The sequence below is a fragment of the Pseudorca crassidens genome, chromosome 2 (assembly GCF_039906515.1).
Source record: "Pseudorca crassidens isolate mPseCra1 chromosome 2, mPseCra1.hap1, whole genome shotgun sequence".
Lineage (NCBI taxonomy): Eukaryota > Metazoa > Chordata > Mammalia > Artiodactyla > Delphinidae > Pseudorca > Pseudorca crassidens.
Genome location: NC_090297.1, coordinates 177,002,732 through 177,022,593, shown reverse-complemented (window position 1 = coordinate 177,022,593; position 19,862 = coordinate 177,002,732). Strand labels below are relative to the sequence as shown.

Here is a 19,862-nt window from a genome sequence, read left to right as displayed (position 1 = left end):
GTTGTGTTCCTGTCTTGCTAGTTGCTTGGCATAGGGTGTCCAGCACTGTAGCTTGCTGGTCGTTGAGTGAAGCTGGGTCTTGGCGTTGAGACGGAGATCTCTGGGAGATTTTCACCGTTTGATACTACGTGGAACTGGGAGGTCTCTTGTGGACCAGTGTCCTGAACTTGGCTCTCCCACCTCAGGGGCACAGCACTGACTCCTGGATGGAGCACCGAGACCCTGTCATCCACACGGCTCAGAATAAAAGGGAGAAAAAAGAGAAAGAAAGAAAGAAGAAGATAAAATAAAGTTATTAAAATAAAAAATAATTATTAAAAAAGAATATTTTTAGTAATAAAAGAAAGAAAGAAAAGAGCAACCAAACCAAAAAACAAATCCACCAATGATAACAAGTGCTAAAACGTATACTAAGAAAAAACGGACAGAGAGAACCCTAGGACAAATGGTAAAAGCAAAGCTATGCAGACAAAATAACACACAGAAGCATACACATACACCCTCACAAAAGAGAAAGAGGGAAAATATATATATATTGTTGCTCCCAAAGTCCACCTCCTCTATTTGGGATGTTTCGTTGTCCATTCAGGTATTCCACAGATGCAGGTACATCAAGTTGATTGTGGAGATTTAATCCGCTGCTCCTGAGGCTACTGGGAGAGATTTCCCTTTCTCTTCTTTGTTCGCACAGCTCTTGGGGTTCACCTTTGGATTTGGACCCGCCTCTGTGTGTAGGTCACCTGAGGGCATCTGTTCTTCGCTCAGACAGGACGGGGTTAAAGGAGCAGCTGATTCGGGGGTTCTTGCTCACTCAGGCCGGGGGGTGGGAGGGGTACTGATGTGGGGCGAGCCTGCGGTGGCAGAGGCCGGCGTGACGTTGCACCAGCCTGAGGCGCGCTGTGCGTTCTCCCCGGGAAGTCGTCCCTGGATCCTGGGACCCTGGCAGTGGCGGGCTGCCCAGGCTCCCCGGAAGAGGGGTGTGGATAGTGACCTGTGCTGGCACACAGGCTTCTTGGTGGCGGCAGCAGCAGCTTTAGTGTCTCATGCCCATCTCTGGGGTCTGCCCTGTTAGCCGCGGCTCGCACCCGTCTCTGGAGCTCCTTTAAGCAGTGCTCTGAATCCCCTCTCCTTGTGCACCAGGAAACAAAGAGGGAAGAAAAAGTCTCTTGCCTCTTTGGCAGCTCCAGACTTTTTCCCGGACTCCGTCCCGGCTAGCCGTGGCGCACTAACCCCCTGCAGGCTGTGTTCACACTGCCAACTCCAGTCCTCTCCCTGCGTTCCAACCGAAGCCCAAGCCTCAGCTCCCAGCCCCGCCCGCCCCGGCGGGTGAGCAGACAAGCCTCTCGGGCTGGTGAGTGCTCGTCGGCACCGATCCTCTGTGCGGGAATCTCTCCGCTTTGCCCTCCGCACCCCTGTTGCTGCGCTCTCTCCCGCGGCTCCAAAGTTTCCCCCTTCGCCACCCACAGTCTCCCCCCGCGAAGGGGCTTCCTAGTGTGTGGAAACCTTTCCTCCTTCACAGCTCCCTCCCACTGGTGCAGGTCCCATCCCTATTCTTTTGTCTGTGTTTTTTCTTTCTTCTTTTGCCCTACCCAGGTGCGTGGGGGGTTTCTTGCCTTTTGGGAGATCTGAGGTCTTCTGCCAGCGTTCAGTAGATGTTCTGTAGGAGTTATGCCACATGTAGATGTATTTCTGATGTATTTGTGGGGAGGAAGGTGATCTCCGCGTTTTACTCTTCTGCCATCTTAAACCTCCGCCTGATAAGCTTTTTTCAGAGAGTGAAAAGAGTGAAGGAAAGTTCGAATTTTGTAGGACTTTGGAAATGGTTCTTATTCAATTTGTCATGTTTGTCACAGTAGAAAAAGCAGTTTTTCATTTTAAGCTCAGTTGAAGGCAGGGATTGTTCTTTTTCTTTCTGTTGCTTACCACAGTGTCAGGATACTGCTTTGCAACACACTTAACAGCCAGCAATGTGATTTTTAGAATACGTGGACCTTGGACTAGTAGGATTTCTTCAGGTGGAAGTGGTAGGGACTGGCTCCAGAGTATTTCAGGCAGGAAAAAGGAGGGCTGAATATATGGTGACAGGAAAGTAAGGGATGAAAACTTGAATGTTATCTTCTATTTTATGTGATACAAAAAAACCCCTACCTATTATTCATATATTCTTGTGCAGTGTTGTTACCTAATTAACTATTTTTTAATAATTATCTAAAATAAAACTAAGTTTTTAGAATCTTTTCTACATTGTTGGAGAATGCTTTGTTCAAAAAAATAAAATGATTCTCATACTGATATAAAATGAACACGTTAAAATTTTAGTTAGTTCATTAATTGAGCAGACCTGTAAGATGTCACAACTATTTCAGAGAAGTCAAAGAAGCTCAAATTTTTATGAAGTATAGGAATGTTGAAACGAATTCACAAAAGATGGAAACTTTTTTCTTCCCCTATGGGAAGGGAAGTAAATTGAACCTCTACCAGACAGTGAAAGGTTGCAATCACATAACTTGGGAGAGCATACTTTAGACAATGCAGTTTTCCATTGAAGCACAGACAGTCCCTACAGTCTATTTGCTTTTGGTCAAAAATAATGTCAAAGAAAGATTGTTCTTAATCACACAATAAAGCTGGTCTCATTAGGCATGGCCTTATTTACATAGTAGCAAGAGTGTTAATTTATCATGTGGGCCTTCTAAGTTTGCTTTCCTTTTTTCTTTTTTTTTTTTAAGATTTAATTTTATTTATTTTTGGCTGTGTTAGGTCTTTGTTTGCTGCGAGTGGGCTTTCTCTAGTTGTGAATGGGGGCTACTCTTCATTGTGGTGCGCCGTCTTCTCATTGCAGTGGTTTCTCTTGTTGCAAAGCACAGGCTCTAGGCATGCAGGCTTCAGTAGTTGTGGCACGCAGGCTCAGTAGTTGTGGCGCATAGGCTTAGTTGCTCTGCGGTATGCAGGATCTTCCTGGACCAGGGTTCGAACCCATGTTCCCTGCATTGGCAGGTGGATTCTTATCCACTGCACCACCAGGGAAGTCCCTCTAAGTTTGCTTTCATAAGTTAAGTTTTCATAAATTATCTCAGATTAGACTTTTAAAAACCCTCTGTTATTTGCTAAGCCAAGAGTAGGAAGCAGCACCCAGGGAACTCTCTCCATATGTTTTATTGTAATTAGTCTTTATTCTCAATCGCAATGGAAGTCTCATTATTTCTCATTTTTTTTTTTTACGGGAATGGAGGATTTTCTTCCATTACTATTTTGAGTTGGAGGCAAAAATTAAAATATCAGAAACTTAGTGAAAATACAAAGTTAGTGTGGTTTGATATATGTTTTATTTTCAGATTGAAAATATCAGAAGGAAGCATAATTATCTGCCGTTCATTATGGAATTGTTAAAGACTTTAGCAGAACACCAGCAGTTAATACCACTAGTAGAAAAGGTAAGTATTTTACTGGCGAATACTTAAATTAGATTTAGATTCTCCAAAAAATGTTTTTTGGCTTGAGAAGAGATAAAATTTGTTGAAGCTTTTTATTTTCATTTTTTTGCTCTTACTTACTGTTTTTCATCTAGAGGAACATTAGTTCAACCTAATATTGCAAAATAAAAACAAGGAATTGCATTACTGCTTTAGGTTTCCAGAATCCTTAGTGTCAGGAATTCAGGTTGTGCTATATTAGAATGAAATGTAAAACCTTTTTCTTTCCTTAGCTGAAAACAAATTATTAATTTTAGTTATTGAAATAATAGATTTTTCTTATTTAACTTAGCAAAAATTTGAATTATCATCAAATTTACTACTAGAATGAAGGGGAAAAAACATAACCTAGCCTAAGAAATAGGTTTTCTTATTCCTAAGTTATTACTCTTTCCACTGAGGGAAAACTAGCATAGGTTAGTGAAAAATTTGGACCATTAACTTAAAGACCAGAATACATGGTAGGTTTTTTTTCCTTATTTTTAAGTTCATGAAGCAAAGATACATTTCAACCCAGCTGTTTGATATCATCATAAATTCTAAATAATACAAGATGTGAGTTAAGGTTTTCATATATACATTATTATCTAGATCCTGAACATGTGCTTCAACTTTTGGCATTAAAAATTTACATTTAAGAAAATTTAGAAGAGGACTGCTAAGTCTTCTCTTTTCCATATAGGTTTTTCTATTCATGTATCTCAGGGTGTTAAATCATAAAAGTCCAAGATGGGAAACTGATTTTTAAAGTTTTAGATTAACAGTTAGGGTCCTGTGATCCTCAGAATTGCCTGGTTAACAGAGTACCTCGATATTATATTCTTTGTATGAAACACTATGAAATATTTCTCTGTTGAAAATATTAAACAAAATGAAATATAGACTGTTATGCTCAATTGTATGATGTATCAGGTATTAAGTATAAATAAATATTATTAGGGACCAGACAAATGTTATTAGAGAAATTTTAAATATATATGTTGTGCTTTAAAATTGGCCTGTGAGTAAACTTTTTTGGGCAAATTAAGAAAAGGACCATTCTTACTTGATTTTAATGACAGTATATTTCCATAATTTTTTAAAAAGCATAGATAGAGTACAATAGCTTTTCAGCTTTTACATTAGAACCATAATTCCTTAGTTCACATTATTTTGGACACAGGGTGGCAGTATATGAATGCCTAGTGTTAGTGGAATACCAACTCAGTCTCTTCTTGTGTTTGCATTTGTTCTATTGCATATAATACAAAGACATTATATGTCTGTTTTATTGAAAGGGTAGTTACTGACTTGCTTGTTCTTTGACTAATAATATTGTACAAGCAATATTGAGATACATTTCTTTCTGTATAGACACTATACAGAAAGATACTGTATATGCAGTATCTTTTATGTGCCTAGATTCTGAAGGGAATTCAGATTCATTATTTGATTAAAATTTTTGAAATGTTTTGATTATTTATCCAACATTTATCTAGCTGAAACTATATTTGAGGCAGTCTCTTAAAGTCAGTGGATATACACATAATTAAGACACATTTTTCTGTCTTAAGCAACTTAGTTGGGGAAAGGAATACATGATTATAGTACTGTGCTGCATAGTATTATTCTGATAAGTGCTAGAATAAAGTCATGCGAAAGATTCTGGGGGATCACAGGGTAGCTCCTAAATAGCTTTATGCCACTTAAAATTTCACGTCCACAAATTTTGAATCTGTGGTTAGAATTAAATGCTTAATTTCTGCCAATAATCACCTTCCTTAGCACAAATATATTTTTGTTCATCTTATTTTGAAAAAAGAAATCATATATCATATTGAAATATCACTTTCTGCTGGTAAATGGAAATGTTAAAAATTAAAAAAACAATAGATTAAGATTACAGTTATATCCAATATGAAGACTTTAGTAGTGAACATTACTTAATAAGTAATACTTCTAAGAAAAGAATTACATGTAGAATTCAGAAATGGATTATTATGTCAAAAATCCCCCCCTTCCCCCCAATGCCAAGTGAAAGTAGAAAAGATGTGGCTAGTCTAGGCAGTGTTGCTACTTGCTAAAGCCATCCAGGATCAGATTTCTGAGTAATTGGAGGCAGGTCCTGACTGCCTGTGATGGTGTGGAAGTATTTGACCTGTGGAAATCTTCATTTTACAAAATAACAAAGAGTGAGGACTTTGATTTTCCCAAGAGCATGCGGCTTTAGTGAATTAGATTAAGATATTGCCGTGTAAATGTTCTTGTTCTATGAAGCTTCTGGTCTTATCTGATCAGTTCATTGAGTATACATTACATAAAGATTGCTCAGGAGGTAACCTAAAAATATAAAGTTATAAACTTCTTGTGCCATATACCAAATCTGTTCCTTAAAATATAAAATAAAATCAGCTATATTAAGATTTCATTTGTAAAACTTTTATTCAGATACATTTACAATTCTTTTAAAATTTTATCTCAACCTTTATTATGTATTTCTGAATCATTGTCTATCCCAGGTTTTTAATAACCACCAATAACCTACCATAATTTAGAATCACAGATTTTGTTGCTATGGGGGATTCAAAGCACAGTACTGAATTTTGTACATATTTTACCAAGACATTATAATTCAGTTGGTAATAAATAACTAATCTGCAGAACTTACTTTTTCTATCTCTTAATAGAAATAAGGTAGAAGAATAAAGTTATCTGCAATAATATGTACATTAATACCTATGATTACAGAATTATCTGACTTCAGTCAGCAATTTTTAGTATCTCACTAGCACACCAAATAGAAGGAAAGTATTTCTTAACAGTGAACATTTTTTCCATGCTATTTTGAAATACAGTATTTTTTATTTTTCAACAAAGGCAAAACAGAATACAGGCTTTCAGTTTAAATCTCAGATATGTTACTTAGCTGTTATGTTATTAGCTGTTGCTTTTAGGCAAGTTATTTACTTTATTATCGAATCTATTTGCTCATTTATAAATTGGTAATCACACTTCACATTCTTAAGGATTAAATGAGATAATATTGGTCAAGTTCATAATATGTGCTCAATAAATGGTGGTAATTATTTTTAACTTATTTAGCTTACCCTTAGTTTTATCTGAATTATATAGTTTAATACATGTATGGATACTCTGCATTATATGTCTTTGCTTTTTAAATTATGTTGTAAAATTTATGTCATTAACCAGTAGATTGATTCCTGTTAATCCTAGTAAACTTCCTGTATATTCAGAGATCACTAAGAAAAGAGGTACATATTTTTATTTCCAAATTATATCTAAAATTGAATAGTATTTTTATTATTTGGAAACAGAAGACTTCTTTGAGAAATTGTACATATCAAATTACAAATTATGCTTGTTATTAAAAATGTTTATGCAAGTAATTTTTAAATTTTTATATGGTACGTATAACATATTTCCTCTTAATATATTCTAATGCATTGCACTTAATTTTATCATACGGTTGTACGATAATTCTATTATCATTATAATGCATTATAAAAAAAAGATTATAGTTCTCATTAAAGAAGTTTTTTTCTTAATTGTATAATAGCAGAAGTCTTATTTATTTGTTTCTTTCTGATTCAAGTGCCATAGTGGAAAGAACATTATATTCTAGTCTTCTAAAATCTTGCTTCTCAAAGTGTCACCTGAGGACCAGCAGAATTGGCATCACCTGAGAGTTTGCTAGAACTTTAGATCCTCAGGCATTTTACCAATTCAGCCTGCATTTTAACACAGTCATTGGTCTCTACATTAGAAGCACTGCTATAGAATATGTGTCTGACCTCTATTGAGGTTTTGTTATATATTAGCTGTGTGACTTGGTCAAGTTTGATAACACCTGTAAACTCTGGCTTCCTCATCTGCTAAAAAGTGAAATAGAATTACTGTGTTCAAGCTCTATACTTGTTACGAGGTTCAAGTGAAACTTGTGAAAACATTTTTTTGGTCTTACATGAGCGAAAAAAACCTCACATATGTGAGGTTTATCAACACTATGGGTATATAATCCTTAGTTATGTTAAACTCATGTAAACTATTATGTTAAACTCATTTATTCAAATATGCAGAGATTAATATAGGATTTTTCATATACTCAGTTTGTATGAGAAATGGGCACACATGTAAATATATTGTTTTGAAATACTTATGAATGAGTATGACTTTATAGGATGAGTAATTTTGTATTTTTAAATTGTTACCATTATAATAATACATTTCAACTTCAGGTAAGAAAGAACTGCAAACCAAGTATGATCCTTTTTTATTGAGTGCAAAGCATAACTATATCATTGTCCAGGAGTAGTCTGTTGTGAGTCTTATAAAAGATAATTCTCTAGAAATCTTGCAAACAACGCATCTCAAGCTTTTTAGCTTAAGAATGCCCTCTTAGACACATTTCATTTTAATATGAACTGGAACAGGCTTTTAAGATTTTATAGTATACTATCTTTAATTTCTAGGCAAAAGAAAAACAGAATGCAAAGAAAGCACAGGAAACCAAATGAAGAAGATGCTTTGGGATGTGTACCCATTTCTGCTTCTGCACTTATTTTCAAGGAAACCATTAAGTATAAAGAACTTTGAGCAACATCCTAATTGACTCAGCGCACGTTTGGCAATAGCCCCAGTCTGTCTCGTCTTCAGTGCATGGATTCATAACCTCTCCCTGCCTGCATCATGTGCATGTGGTGCATATTAAATAAAAGTGGTGTTCAGAGCGCTTGCCGAAATCCCATTATATGACATTGGATCTGAGAACTCCTGTTGGTTCTCTGGATAGGTAACTACCTTAATGAACCGTAATGAACTACCGTAATGAAAATGGACAAATGATATTCTCTACCTGTAATTGTTATAATTTTCCAATTTTCCAGCTTGGTTAAATGCTTAAAATTTATAAATGTCAGATCTATTAAATGGAGTCTCTTGTTTCTTCTCATCATTAATGAAAAAATCAGTATTTCTGTCTTTGATATCTAAATAATTTGAAGATTTAAAAACTGAATTTTATCTTCTATACCAATTATTTGTAAAAGCTTGATTTTAAAGGAGGTCATTTGAAAAGAACAGAAGTATAGTTTCTGGGCTTCCCTGGTGGTCCAGTGGTTAAGAATCTGCCTGCCAATGCAGGGGACATGGGTTTGAGGCCTGGTCTGGGAAGATCCCACATGCTGCGGAGCAACTAAGCCCATGTGTGCCACAACTACTGAGCCTGCACTCTATAGCCTCCGAGCCACAACTACTGAAGCCCACGTGCCTAGAGCCCGTGCTCCGCAACAAGAGAAGCCACCGCAATGAGAAGCCCGCACACCACAACAAAGAGTAGCCCGCACTCAGTGCAAGTAGAGAATGCCCACGCACAGCAACAAAGACCCAACACAGCCAAAAATAAATAAATAAATAAATGTTTAAAAAAAAAAAAAAGCATAGTTTCTAGTGATTTTCATTGCTACCAGTAGAAAAAGTAAAAAAATCCCAATTTTATTTTAGCAAACTTTTTTCAGTGTCTGGGATTATTTTTGTATTGTAGAATTATTTCAGGAAGGTGTATTATGCATCAAAGCAAAATTTTAGGTTAAGAACAGATTGTAAATCTTAAAGATTTTTGGTGCTACTCTCAGTTTGGCAACACTTTTTCAAGCTGTTAAGCTGTATCTTTATAAAGAATTGGGGGTTTAGCAATTCAGGCTATCTGCTTTTTTTAAAAAAGGATGATGGTGGTGGTGGAGGATCCTTCTTTGCCAATTTGAACAAAATTAGTACAGCCCAGTAGTTTCCAAGAGCCATTTATCGTTTGCCCGCAATGGAATTGGGAGTTGATTTGTTTTTTATTTTATAAAATAATATTGTATTCTTGCTCTTAATCTTCTTTTCCAAGTTAAACTTTAAAGGAAATTTTATAAAACTTATGTTTGTAAAGGAAATAATCTTTTTTCTTTACTAGGTACCTTTCTGAAATTGATACATGACTTTAATATTTTATTATAGAAAAGTTTAAACATGTAGAGAGACTGTGTATGCATCCTCTAGTTTCAAACACGTGAATTTTTTTTTTTCCTGTAAAAAGCTTTATTGTTTCCATTTGGTCCAAGGGTTGGGAGAGGGCTCCAGCGTGGTTAAAAAGGTGCCTACTGGGCTTCCCTGGTGGCGCAGTGGTTGAGAGTCCGTCTGCCGATGCAGGGGACACGGGTTCGTGCCCCGGTCCGGGAAGATCCCACATGTCGCGGAGCGGCTGGGCCCGTGAGCCATGGCCGCTGAGCCTGCGCGTCCGGAGCCTGTGCTCCGCAACGGGAGAGGCCACAGCAGTGAGAGGCCCGTGTACCGCAAAAAAAAAAAAAAAAAAAGGTGCCTACTTGCTGCCGAGAGCTGCTTCAGGCAGAAGACCTGACACCAGAGGGGCTCCTCAAAGGCCACTGGACTTTGGACGCTTCTCGTCGTGCTTGAGGATGAGCCTTTCGAAGAGATACTGGCCCAGCCCAGCCTGGGGACCAGCCAGCCTGCGGAGCTTAGTCAGGTGGTCGCCCATCTTCTTGATGAGTTTCACCTGCTCATCTAGGGCGTGACCCTCCAAGAAGTCACAGAGGCGGGGCTCTGCGCGGGCAGAACCCAGGGCATGCAGGTCCACGAGGGCCTGATTCAGGTTCTTCTCCGTGAACACAGCGGCTTCTGGAGCGTCCTGCGTTTTATGCCACTCCTCTTGGGACGGCTTCTGCACGTCCTGGAAGACGGCCAGGTGGCTGCACTGCTTTTGCATTTTCAAGGGTCGCTCGGCGCCCTCGCGCTGCTCCTCCGCCGATTCGCAGAAGCAGTGGCCCACGCCCCCCAGAGGCACAACGCTTCGTTGGAAATGGAAGCCCAGAGAGAGGTAGGTGTAGGAGGCCTACAGATGCATGTTGACCAGGCCGTGGAGGACAGCCTCCCCCTGGGTGGAATCATTCTGAGGAATCCTGGAGCTCCCAGTTGATGGGTTAATAAGGAGTTAAGCTCAAAAAATGGAGTTGTCCGGCCCTGGTGGCCGAGGATAGCTGTGTGGCTGATTCCAAAAGTTAAGACGGGGAAGAAAGGTTGGAGGGTGGTCAGAGGCTGGAACAAGGGGCGTCCCTGGGTCTGTTCCGTCCAAACACGGTTGAAGCAAGAGACAGAGATCCTCGGGACCACCGAGCACACTGCCTAAGGATTGTTTTTAGGCTTACTACACTGTAGTATTTTTAACTAATGTGGGGAAGACCTGGTGGGAAGTTGAATAGTAAAATTAATGAAATATTTTTCATACGTAATTTCAGTTGAAGGTCATGAAGAATTTGTAGTTTTTCATTTGTGGGTAAATATATTTCACTTTGGAAACGATAGTGATTATGGAGTGTTTTCAAAGCCATGATACAGTATAACAGTGATTTCATAAGGATTATTTGAAGCTCATCTTGAGCCCATACATTTATTTCAACTTAATTTATATACCCTCTTTTGTAGAGTCTTAAATTTTGTAAAGCAATACAAGGAGTATTGTAGTAGGTAGTATCCAGTAATCAAGGACGGTGTGATACTGGCATTAAGGATCAACAAATACCTCAGTGGGATAGAAGAGAGAGCCGAAAAACAAATCTACATTTATATGGTCACTTGATTTTTGACAGAGGTAGCAAAGCAATCCAACAGAGAAGGGAAATCTTTTCAACAAATGGAGCCGGAACAGCTAAATATCCCCATGGAAAAAAATGGACCATGATTCCCTACCTCACAAAAATGAATTTGAGATGCATGACAGACCTAAATGTGATAGCTAAAATACAAAGCTTTTTAGAGGAAACAGAGGTGAATATCTTAGGTGACAGAAAACAACGATAAAAGATCTAAAATTAGTGTTCATGAAAATTAAAAACTTGTCATTGAAAGATACTTTTAATACAAGTAGCTAGTATCAAATGACATTTAAAAATTAGCTTTATTCTGGAAAAGGCAAGGCAAGGGGTTTTCCCCTAGAGCCTCTGGAAAGGAACATAGCCCTGCTGACATCTTAGTTTTGGCTCAGTGAGACTCATTTTGGACTGACCTCCAAAACTGTAAGAGAATAAATTTATGTTGTTTTAGGCCAAAAAGTAAATAAATAACTAAATAAAAATTAGCTTTATAAAATCACTGAGTTAATAGATATAAGGATATTTTCTTATTAATCTAATTCTAATACAATTCCTTGATAGGCATTTGCATAGTAAGAATGGTTTATTTTATCTGCTTCCTCGATGATTGCAAATGCATCGTGACCCTTCATGATAATTTCTGCCAGTGAATAAAGAAGTATGACATCCTTTTCTGCGTCCTATGTCATGAAGCTAGTGGGTAGAGAAAATGGAGGAATAAAGAGCAATTCAGAAATACGTAAGTGTTAGTTATGTGGGAAAAAAATTTTTTTAAAGAAATGTTTAAGAGAAAGTCATTTGCTCATTTCACTTTTGCCCTTTCTTTTCTGAAATCTCATTTAATGATTGGGTAGGTGAAGGCACTTCCGTTCTGTTTTATGCCTTTTAAAATAGCCAATTCTAAGGGATATACTTCTGCTGTTTTAAACAAAGAAAGCTCACCAACAGCTGCGATACTGGCTAGTCTCAATTTCATATGTTTAGTTCCCAAGATAGCTGCCCTTTTTCTAGCAGAGAGCAGTCAGCTTGACTGTGTCACTAGAATAGACAAATATTTGTTCTGAGATCATGAACCATGGGGACTTGCTCCCCTACTTAGACCACGATACATACTCCTGTGTGTGCTACAGTGTTACATGCAGATTAATACCTTTAGTTACTAATCCTAGTTGCCTAAAACATTTCAGGATACATTCAGAAGTTGCTCTTTTCCTGTAAGAGGATTCTGTTTTTGTTTCAAAAAAAAATAACCATGGCTTTTAAGGTTTTTGCTTAAAAAAAAAAAAGAAAAGAAAACTTAAAGATAAGCAAAATGAAATTTAAATTACCCATAGTTCTACCACCAGAGATGACTACATTAACATGTTAGTGTACTTAGTGATCCTTTTTCCCCACGTTTTTGTATGTTAGTCTCACATGCCCTCTCCACATTCTGAAATAGATTTGTGTAGTATACATTATTTTTAAAGTTGATGATACACAATTTACCTTTTTTGTATCATTGATGACTTACTTGCAGGAAACAAAGCACTCTAGCTATTTTAAGAGGAATGGGAATTAATATTGGGAATTTTGAAACTACTTAGTTCCTTACAAAATCATTGGAAGGTATGGAGAAATGGGCTCAAGTTCGGGTCCCCAGAAAAGACTCCAGCAAAACATACGTTAACTGGCCCACCAGGGCAACTGCTACTACTGCAACGGCCAAGGGGTTCGCCAGTGGGGTTTCTGACGTTAGAACAGGCTGCAGAGGTTGTGTTCTGGGAGTGGGGACCTGCCACACTGTCTGCAGGCGCCCAGTGACCATACACGGGAAAGCAGAAAACTGCCACCTCTTCCTGGCTGCACATGCCATGGAGATGGCTTCTGCCTTACTTGTCACTTCCAAGTCTTACGTTAGGTTTTCTGCAAAGGGAGTCTGGGAAGTTGTTTTTTTTCTTTTTTGGCATCTTTATTGGAGTATAATTGCTTTACAATGGTGTGTCAGTTTCTGCTTTATAACAAAGTGAATCAGTTATACATACACATGTCCCCATATCTCTTCCCACTTGCATCTCCCTCTCTCCCACCCTCCCTATCCCACCCCTCTAGGTGGTCACAAACCACTGAGCTGATCTCCCTGTGCTATGCGGCTGCTTCCCACTAGCTAGCTATTTTACATTTGGTAGTGTATGGAAATTGGTTTTTAACTCTTCAGTCTGCAGAGTAGGAAGGCACTCCAAGGATGGAGGACGAGGTCGATGTGGGTGCTGTGTGCAAACCCACTTCATCACACACTACTACGGTCTTCCACCCCAAAACAATTTCTCCTTTTCACATAAGTAATACGTGTTTATTTTAGAGAAATGAGAAAATACAGAGAATAAAAAATATATAAAAATCAAATCTAATCCCATTACCTAGAGATAATCAGTGTTGGTATTCTGATGTAGATCTCTCCAGAGAATGTGTTTACACTCACACATGTAATAGATATTTTCTTTTTCTGAAAATGGGATTATGTTGCATGCTATTTCACCCTAAACTTTCATATTAATAATTACGCTTATATCACATCTTTTTTAATGGCTGCTTAGAATTCCATTATATAAATATGCTTTAATGTATTTAACAAGCCCCCGATCGGGGCTTGTAAGGAATAAAGTGTAGAAACAGGCAAACTGGATCATTCAATTTTTAGGGAGGAATTTTATTTTTTAAGGTAAAGTGAATTCCTAGATCAGGCAAGCATACACGTTCTTTAATTTGTTATTTTCCTTAGCACATAGTTACTGGCACTAAATCCAGTGATTGACCCAACTAAAGAGTCACCACTTTAAGCATACCTAGTCCTTTTGTTTTTGACTTGATATGTTAACATCTTGACATACCTTTCAAGATCTGGTAATATCTTTGGTTAATTTATTCTTTGGAAATTTATTCAACATACCTGAGTTGTTCTAGATGCTAGAGGTATAGTGGTGAATGAGATAAAGCCCCACCCTCCTGGTGAGACAAGTAATAGACAAGCCTGTCTAATGTAATTTTTTCAAGTAGCAGTGAGAACTGTAAAAAGAAACCAGGACAAAAGGATGGAGGGAGCTGAGGTTTGATAGGATGGCCATGGAAAGTCCCTTTAAGGAGATGATATTTAAGCAGAGACCTGAATGAAGAGAATTTTATTTCTGAAGCACTGACTCAGCAATATGAAAGTGAATCACATACGGGCAGAACCAACATGTAATAATTCAGAATATTAATTTGCAGTAATGTTTGATGACAGTCGACTTGGGGTGTCAATATGAAAATAGGTTGAATAAAAGTTACGTTTAGAAAATGTAGGTCCTAGAAAAGGCTAGGACCACTGGCCTATCCTTTTTAGGCTATCCAGATATTTTACATTGATAAGCTTCTCTAACCCTTTCTTGTAGCAATAATAATATAGTATTGACTAAACCATAATTCCAGTGGTAAAAGCCTCATGCAAGTGTATTTTTAAAAACAATTTGATATACATCATGATTAAAGATGTAAACATTAAAACTAAAACAAATGAAATTACTAGAAAAAAGTGGGAGAATATTTTATTATTTGGGGGAAGGGAAAAGCCTCTAAGCAAGAAATAAAACATTAAAAAAACATAGAAAAAAAGAATCCAGAGTGAAATGCTTGATTCTGTAAAAATTTCTGTACAATAACATACCCCATTAAAGACAGCAAGCCAACAAAATCTTAACCATAAAAAATGTAATATGTATATCAGCAGTATAATATCCAATATACAGAGAGCTTTTATAAAAAAAAAGAAGGAAAAAGGAAAAGGTTACCCAGGAGAAAAATTGGCAAGTGATAAGAACAAGCAATTCATAGAAGAAATTGAAATGGCTAGTGACATTATAAAAGATAGTAAATCTCACTAGTGATTAAGAAAATGAAAGTTAAAATAATAAAGGGATGACCTTTTCCTGTCAGATTATGAAGAAGTTAAAGTGATTGCAAATGACCGTTTTACAGTGTGCACGGAAGCAGGGCAGGCTCCTGGAACAGTGGTAGAAGCCTTTTTGAAAAGCAATTTGGCAATTCTCAAAATTCAGTGGTCTGTATCCTTCACAACAATTTCACTCCAAAAACCACATTACAGATGTGTTCAGACACCTATACAAAGATGGGTATAAGAAAATTCTTCATAGCATTATTTGTCATAGCAAGTAATTGGAGACGTCCCAGAAGCACAGCAATAGGGAATGGGTAAATGAGTCATAGTATGTTGGAATACTGTGCAATCACTGAAAAGGAGGTGAATTTCTACATATTAACATGGAAAGATGTTTGATATATCTTTGAGGAAAAAGTAAGTTGCATTATAGTGGTGTAGATTTTCTGAAAAAACAATCTTATATGGATATATAAGAATAAAAAATATTTTAAAGTATCACACCAAACTCTTAATAGTTACTAGCCTAGGAGCTTAGAACTTTTAAGGGTGAAGTGGGGAATTCTCCATTTGAAATGAATAGGCTTCTGAGATAATTGAATTTTTCCGATGAGAATATATTAATTTTGTATTCTAAATAATATGTAAATAAACTATCAGTAAATTAGCTAATTATTCTCATAACAAAAGTATTGACAGGATTTTTTTTCAATAAGATGCTCCCTAAGTGCAGTTAAGCATGAACAAAACATAAACAAATGCAGTTTATATACATATATACACACATATACATATGTATAACACATATTTGAAATAAATGTATTGTGCAATTTAAGGCATGCCTAGAATGCCTTCTGAGCAACAATAATACAGCTGATTATGGAGTACTCCCCACTGGTGGCCATTCCCCTAGCATTTTAAATATATTATTCTATTTTACTTCCTTCCTCCTATTATTTTTTTCCCTTTGAATCAAACTGTCTACAGTCTGGCTACTCAAAGTGTGGCCCACAGACCAGCAGCACCGACATCACCTGGGAACTTGTAAGAAATGCAGACTCTCCTTGCCTCAGGCCAATGGAATCAGAATCTGCATTTTAACAAGATGCCCAGTTGATTCCTATGCACATTAAAATTTAACAAGCACAGCCTCACCTGTTATTTTTTATTTATTTATTTTTTTGCGGTACGCGGGCCTCTTACTGTTGTGACCTCTCCCGTTGCGGAGCACAGGCTCCGGACGCGTAGGCTCAGCGGCCGTGGCTCACGGGCCCAGCCGCTCCGTGGCATGTGGGATCTTCCCGGACCGGGGCACGAACCCGTGTCCCCTGCATCGACAGGCGGACTCTCAGCCACTGCGCCACCAGGGAAGCCCTGTTATTTTTATATTTACAGAAATAAGTATTGTTTTCCTAATCAGTGGGCATTGGGCTTTATTTGCTGCACTTGAGAAATTGGTTTTAGGATTTTTACAGTTTCTCAGTTTCTATAGCAAAATGCAAAAGTGCAGTCGATTAGAAAATTTATTAGGAATAAAATGTGAAACCGTTCACAATGTGTCAGGCACCGTCCTAAGTATTTTTACGTAGTAACTCTAATCCCCACATGAGAGGAAGTAAATCCTATTATCTCCATTATTCAGATGAGGGCACTAAATGACTAAGATAGTTCCTTGGTCAAGTTCACACAGCTAGTAAGGAGTAGACTTAGGATTCAAACTTGAGCTGAGGCTCCTGAATTCATACTCCTTTCCTTTCCTTCTTTCCTTCCCTCTCCCACTCCCTCTCCCCTTCCTGCCTCTCTCTCTTCCTTTTTACCTCTCTTCATTTCTCCCTTCCCTCTCTTTCCCTTTCTTCCTCCCAACCACCCTTCCCTTCTCTCCCTCCTTCCCTCTTCCTTCCTCCCCATCCCCCATTCTTAGAGGTGAAAGTTGCATTATCACAAAATCATACAGTGGAAGCACGCACATGAGAAAACTCTCTCTGGATTGACGAGAAGACTTGCAGGAGACACTGTTGACCTTGGCTGAGTTATTAAGAAATGCACACAGCAAGTGGTAAACATGAGCTCTGGGCCTGGTGATTATAATGATTCTGATTAGACACTAACAACCTATCCAGGCTGGGCCCCCTGGGCTGTGTCTCCTAGTGAGGTTACCACAGTTCAAGATCTGCCCTTTAAGCTTATGATTTGAGGCGTTGCGAGTATACTCACTGAAGGTGATAAGGACTTTGGATATTTGAGACAATTTAATAAAACTTGCAGGACACTAAGGTGCGCCTAAAAGACAATTTATTAATTTACTTTATAGTTATAATTGCCAAATGGGCCAAATATTCCTAATGGCCTATCAATACATTTTCTCCCTGGTAGATGAACTTACCAGGGAGACTGAATTAAGGCCAGAAAGTTGGTTGTAGAAGTGATCGGAAAGGAAATTATTTGTTTTTTTAGAGATACTGGCTGTCATAACCTGGGAAATGTTTTGTCATACTTGACCTCAACCAAATCTACCTGGTTTACTACACACCTCCTTGGTCAAAATGTTACTATATCTTTTTCCTATACATCGCTAGGGACACAATGACAAAATTGTAAGCTCCATAATTATCACTGGTTGATATATTCCTACTTCCCTTCTCATATCACACGTTTTCAAATATGTTGTAATTTAAGTTTATTTCATTTCAATTTTATTCTAATCTGGCTTCTTAATGACATCTGGAGGGGCTCCTTAATTTAATTTTTAAACTGTCTCCAAATAAAGGGACTATTTCCTAAAACGTATGTAACACCTATGTACGAGGAATCAGTGTTTCTATTCTAATATTGCCAACATGACCTTTCATTTTGTGTGTCTGTTCACCCCTTTTTTATTGAATTAGAACATACATATAATGAAGTAATTAAAGTATCCAAATCTTAAGTGTACAGCTCAATGAGTTTTTTTTTAATATTTATTTTTTGGCTGTGTCGGGTCTTAGTTGTGGCATACGAGATCTTTCGTTGCAGCATGCAGGCTTCTCTCTATTTGTAACCTGCGGGCTCAGTAGTTGCGGCACGCAGGCTTAGTTGCCCCGCGGTACGTGGGATCTTAGTTCCCCTGGCCTGCATTACAAGACGGATTCTTAACCCTTGGAGCACCAGGGAAGTCCCCAACATGACCTTTCTTAATATCACATTCGTGAAATAGTCTATATCTAATTTGCACATTTGGAATGCTCTGCACACTTATTATGAGGTGGAAAGTTTTTCTCTCAGAGCACACAGGACTGTTATTGGAGAAGTTGTTTTGTTAATACCGTGAACATCTTGGGTGATGCAGCTACTTTTTCAGATTTTAGGGGAAAATTTACTTGAATTAGTATTTGCAGTCAAAAACACTGGTGTGTCCACTTAGTAACCTCTTTATATCTTCTTTTTTTTTTTTTTACATCTTTATTGGAGTATAATTGCTTTACAATGGTGTGTTAGTTTCTGCTTTATAACAAAGTGAATCAGTTATACATATGTTCCCATATCTCTTCCCTCTTGCATCTCCCTCCCTCCCACCCTCCCTATCCCACCCCTCCAGGCGGTCACAAAGCACCGAGCTGATCTCCCTGTGCTATGCGGCTGCTTCCCACTAGCTATCTACTTTACATTTGGTAGTGTATATATGTCCATGCCTCTCTCTCGCTTTCTCACAGCTTACGTTTCCCCCTCCCCATATCCTCAAGTCCATTCTCTAGTAGGTCTGTGTCTTTAATCCTGTCTTACCCCTAGGTTCTTCATGACATTTTATTTTCTTAAATTCCATATATATGTGTTATCATACGGTATTTGTCTTTCTCTTTCTGAGTTACTTCACTCTGTATGACAGACTCTAGGTCTATCCACCTCATTACAAATACCTCAATTTCGTTTCTTTTTATGGCTGAATAATATTACATCGTATATATATGTGCCACATCTTCTTTATCCATTCATCCAATGATGGACACTTAGGTTGTTTCCATCTCCGGGCTATTGTAAATAGAGCTGCAATGAACATTTGGGTACATGACCTTTTTTGAATTATGGTTTTCTGAGGGTATATGCCCAGTAGTGGGATTGCTGGGTCATATGGTAGTTCTATTTGTAGTTTTTTAAGGAACGTCCATACTGTTCTCCACAGTGGCTGTATCAATTTACATTCCCACCAGCAGTGCAGGAGGGTTCCCTTTTCTCCACACCCTCTCCAGCATTTATAGTTTCTAGATTTTTTTGATGATGGCCTTTCTGACTGGTGTGAGATGATATCTCATTGTAGTTTTGATTTGCATTTCTCTAATGATTAATGATGTTGAGCTTTCTTTCATGTGTTTGTTGGCAGTCTGTATATCTTCTTTGGAGAAATGTTTATTTAGGTCTTCTGCCCATTTTTGGATTGGGTTGTTTGTTTTTATGTTATTGAGCTGCATGAGCTGCTTATAAATTTTGGAGATTAGTCCTTTGTCAGTTCCTTCATCTGCAAGTATTTTCTCCCATTCTGAGGGCTGTCTTTTGATTTGTTTATGGTTTACTTTGCTGTGCAAAAGCTTTGAAGTTTCATTAGCTCCCATTTGTTTATTTTTGTTTTTATTTCCATTTCTCTAGGAGGTGGGTCAGAAAGGATCTTGCTGTGATTTATGTCATAGAGTGTTCTGCCTATGTTTTTCTCTAAGAGTTTGATACTGTCTGGCCTTACATTTAGGTCTTTAATCCATTTTGAGCTTATTTTTGTGTAGGTGTTAGGGTGTTATCTAATCTCATACTTTTACATGTACCTGTCCGGTTTTCCGAGCACCACTTATTGAAGAGGCTGTCCTT

General features: G+C 37.8%; 1 protein-coding gene and 1 pseudogene across 5 annotated transcripts in view; one reads left to right on the top strand and one right to left on the bottom strand.

Annotated features, from left to right (window-relative positions):
* The window catches only part of UCHL5 (ubiquitin C-terminal hydrolase L5), a 49,682-nt gene extending 40,776 nt beyond the window's left edge, over positions 1 to 8,906 (top strand). For 2 of the 5 annotated variants that reach the window (XM_067729772.1, XM_067729771.1), the window contains exons 10-11: positions 3,336 to 3,434; positions 7,943 to 8,906. In XM_067729772.1, coding sequence (XP_067585873.1) covers positions 3,336 to 3,434; positions 7,943 to 7,987 — 144 coding nt within the window. In that variant the 3' untranslated portion in view covers positions 7,988 to 8,906. Of the gene's footprint in view, positions 1 to 3,335; positions 3,435 to 6,662; positions 6,726 to 7,942 lie in introns of those variants that run through there. The other 3 variants (XR_010941491.1, XM_067729773.1, XM_067729774.1) reach the window with 3 other exon arrangements.
* Positions 8,907 to 9,846: 940 nt separating this feature from the next.
* LOC137209765 (ferritin light chain pseudogene) overlaps positions 9,847 to 19,862 on the bottom strand; it is a 48,980-nt pseudogene continuing 38,964 nt past the window's right edge.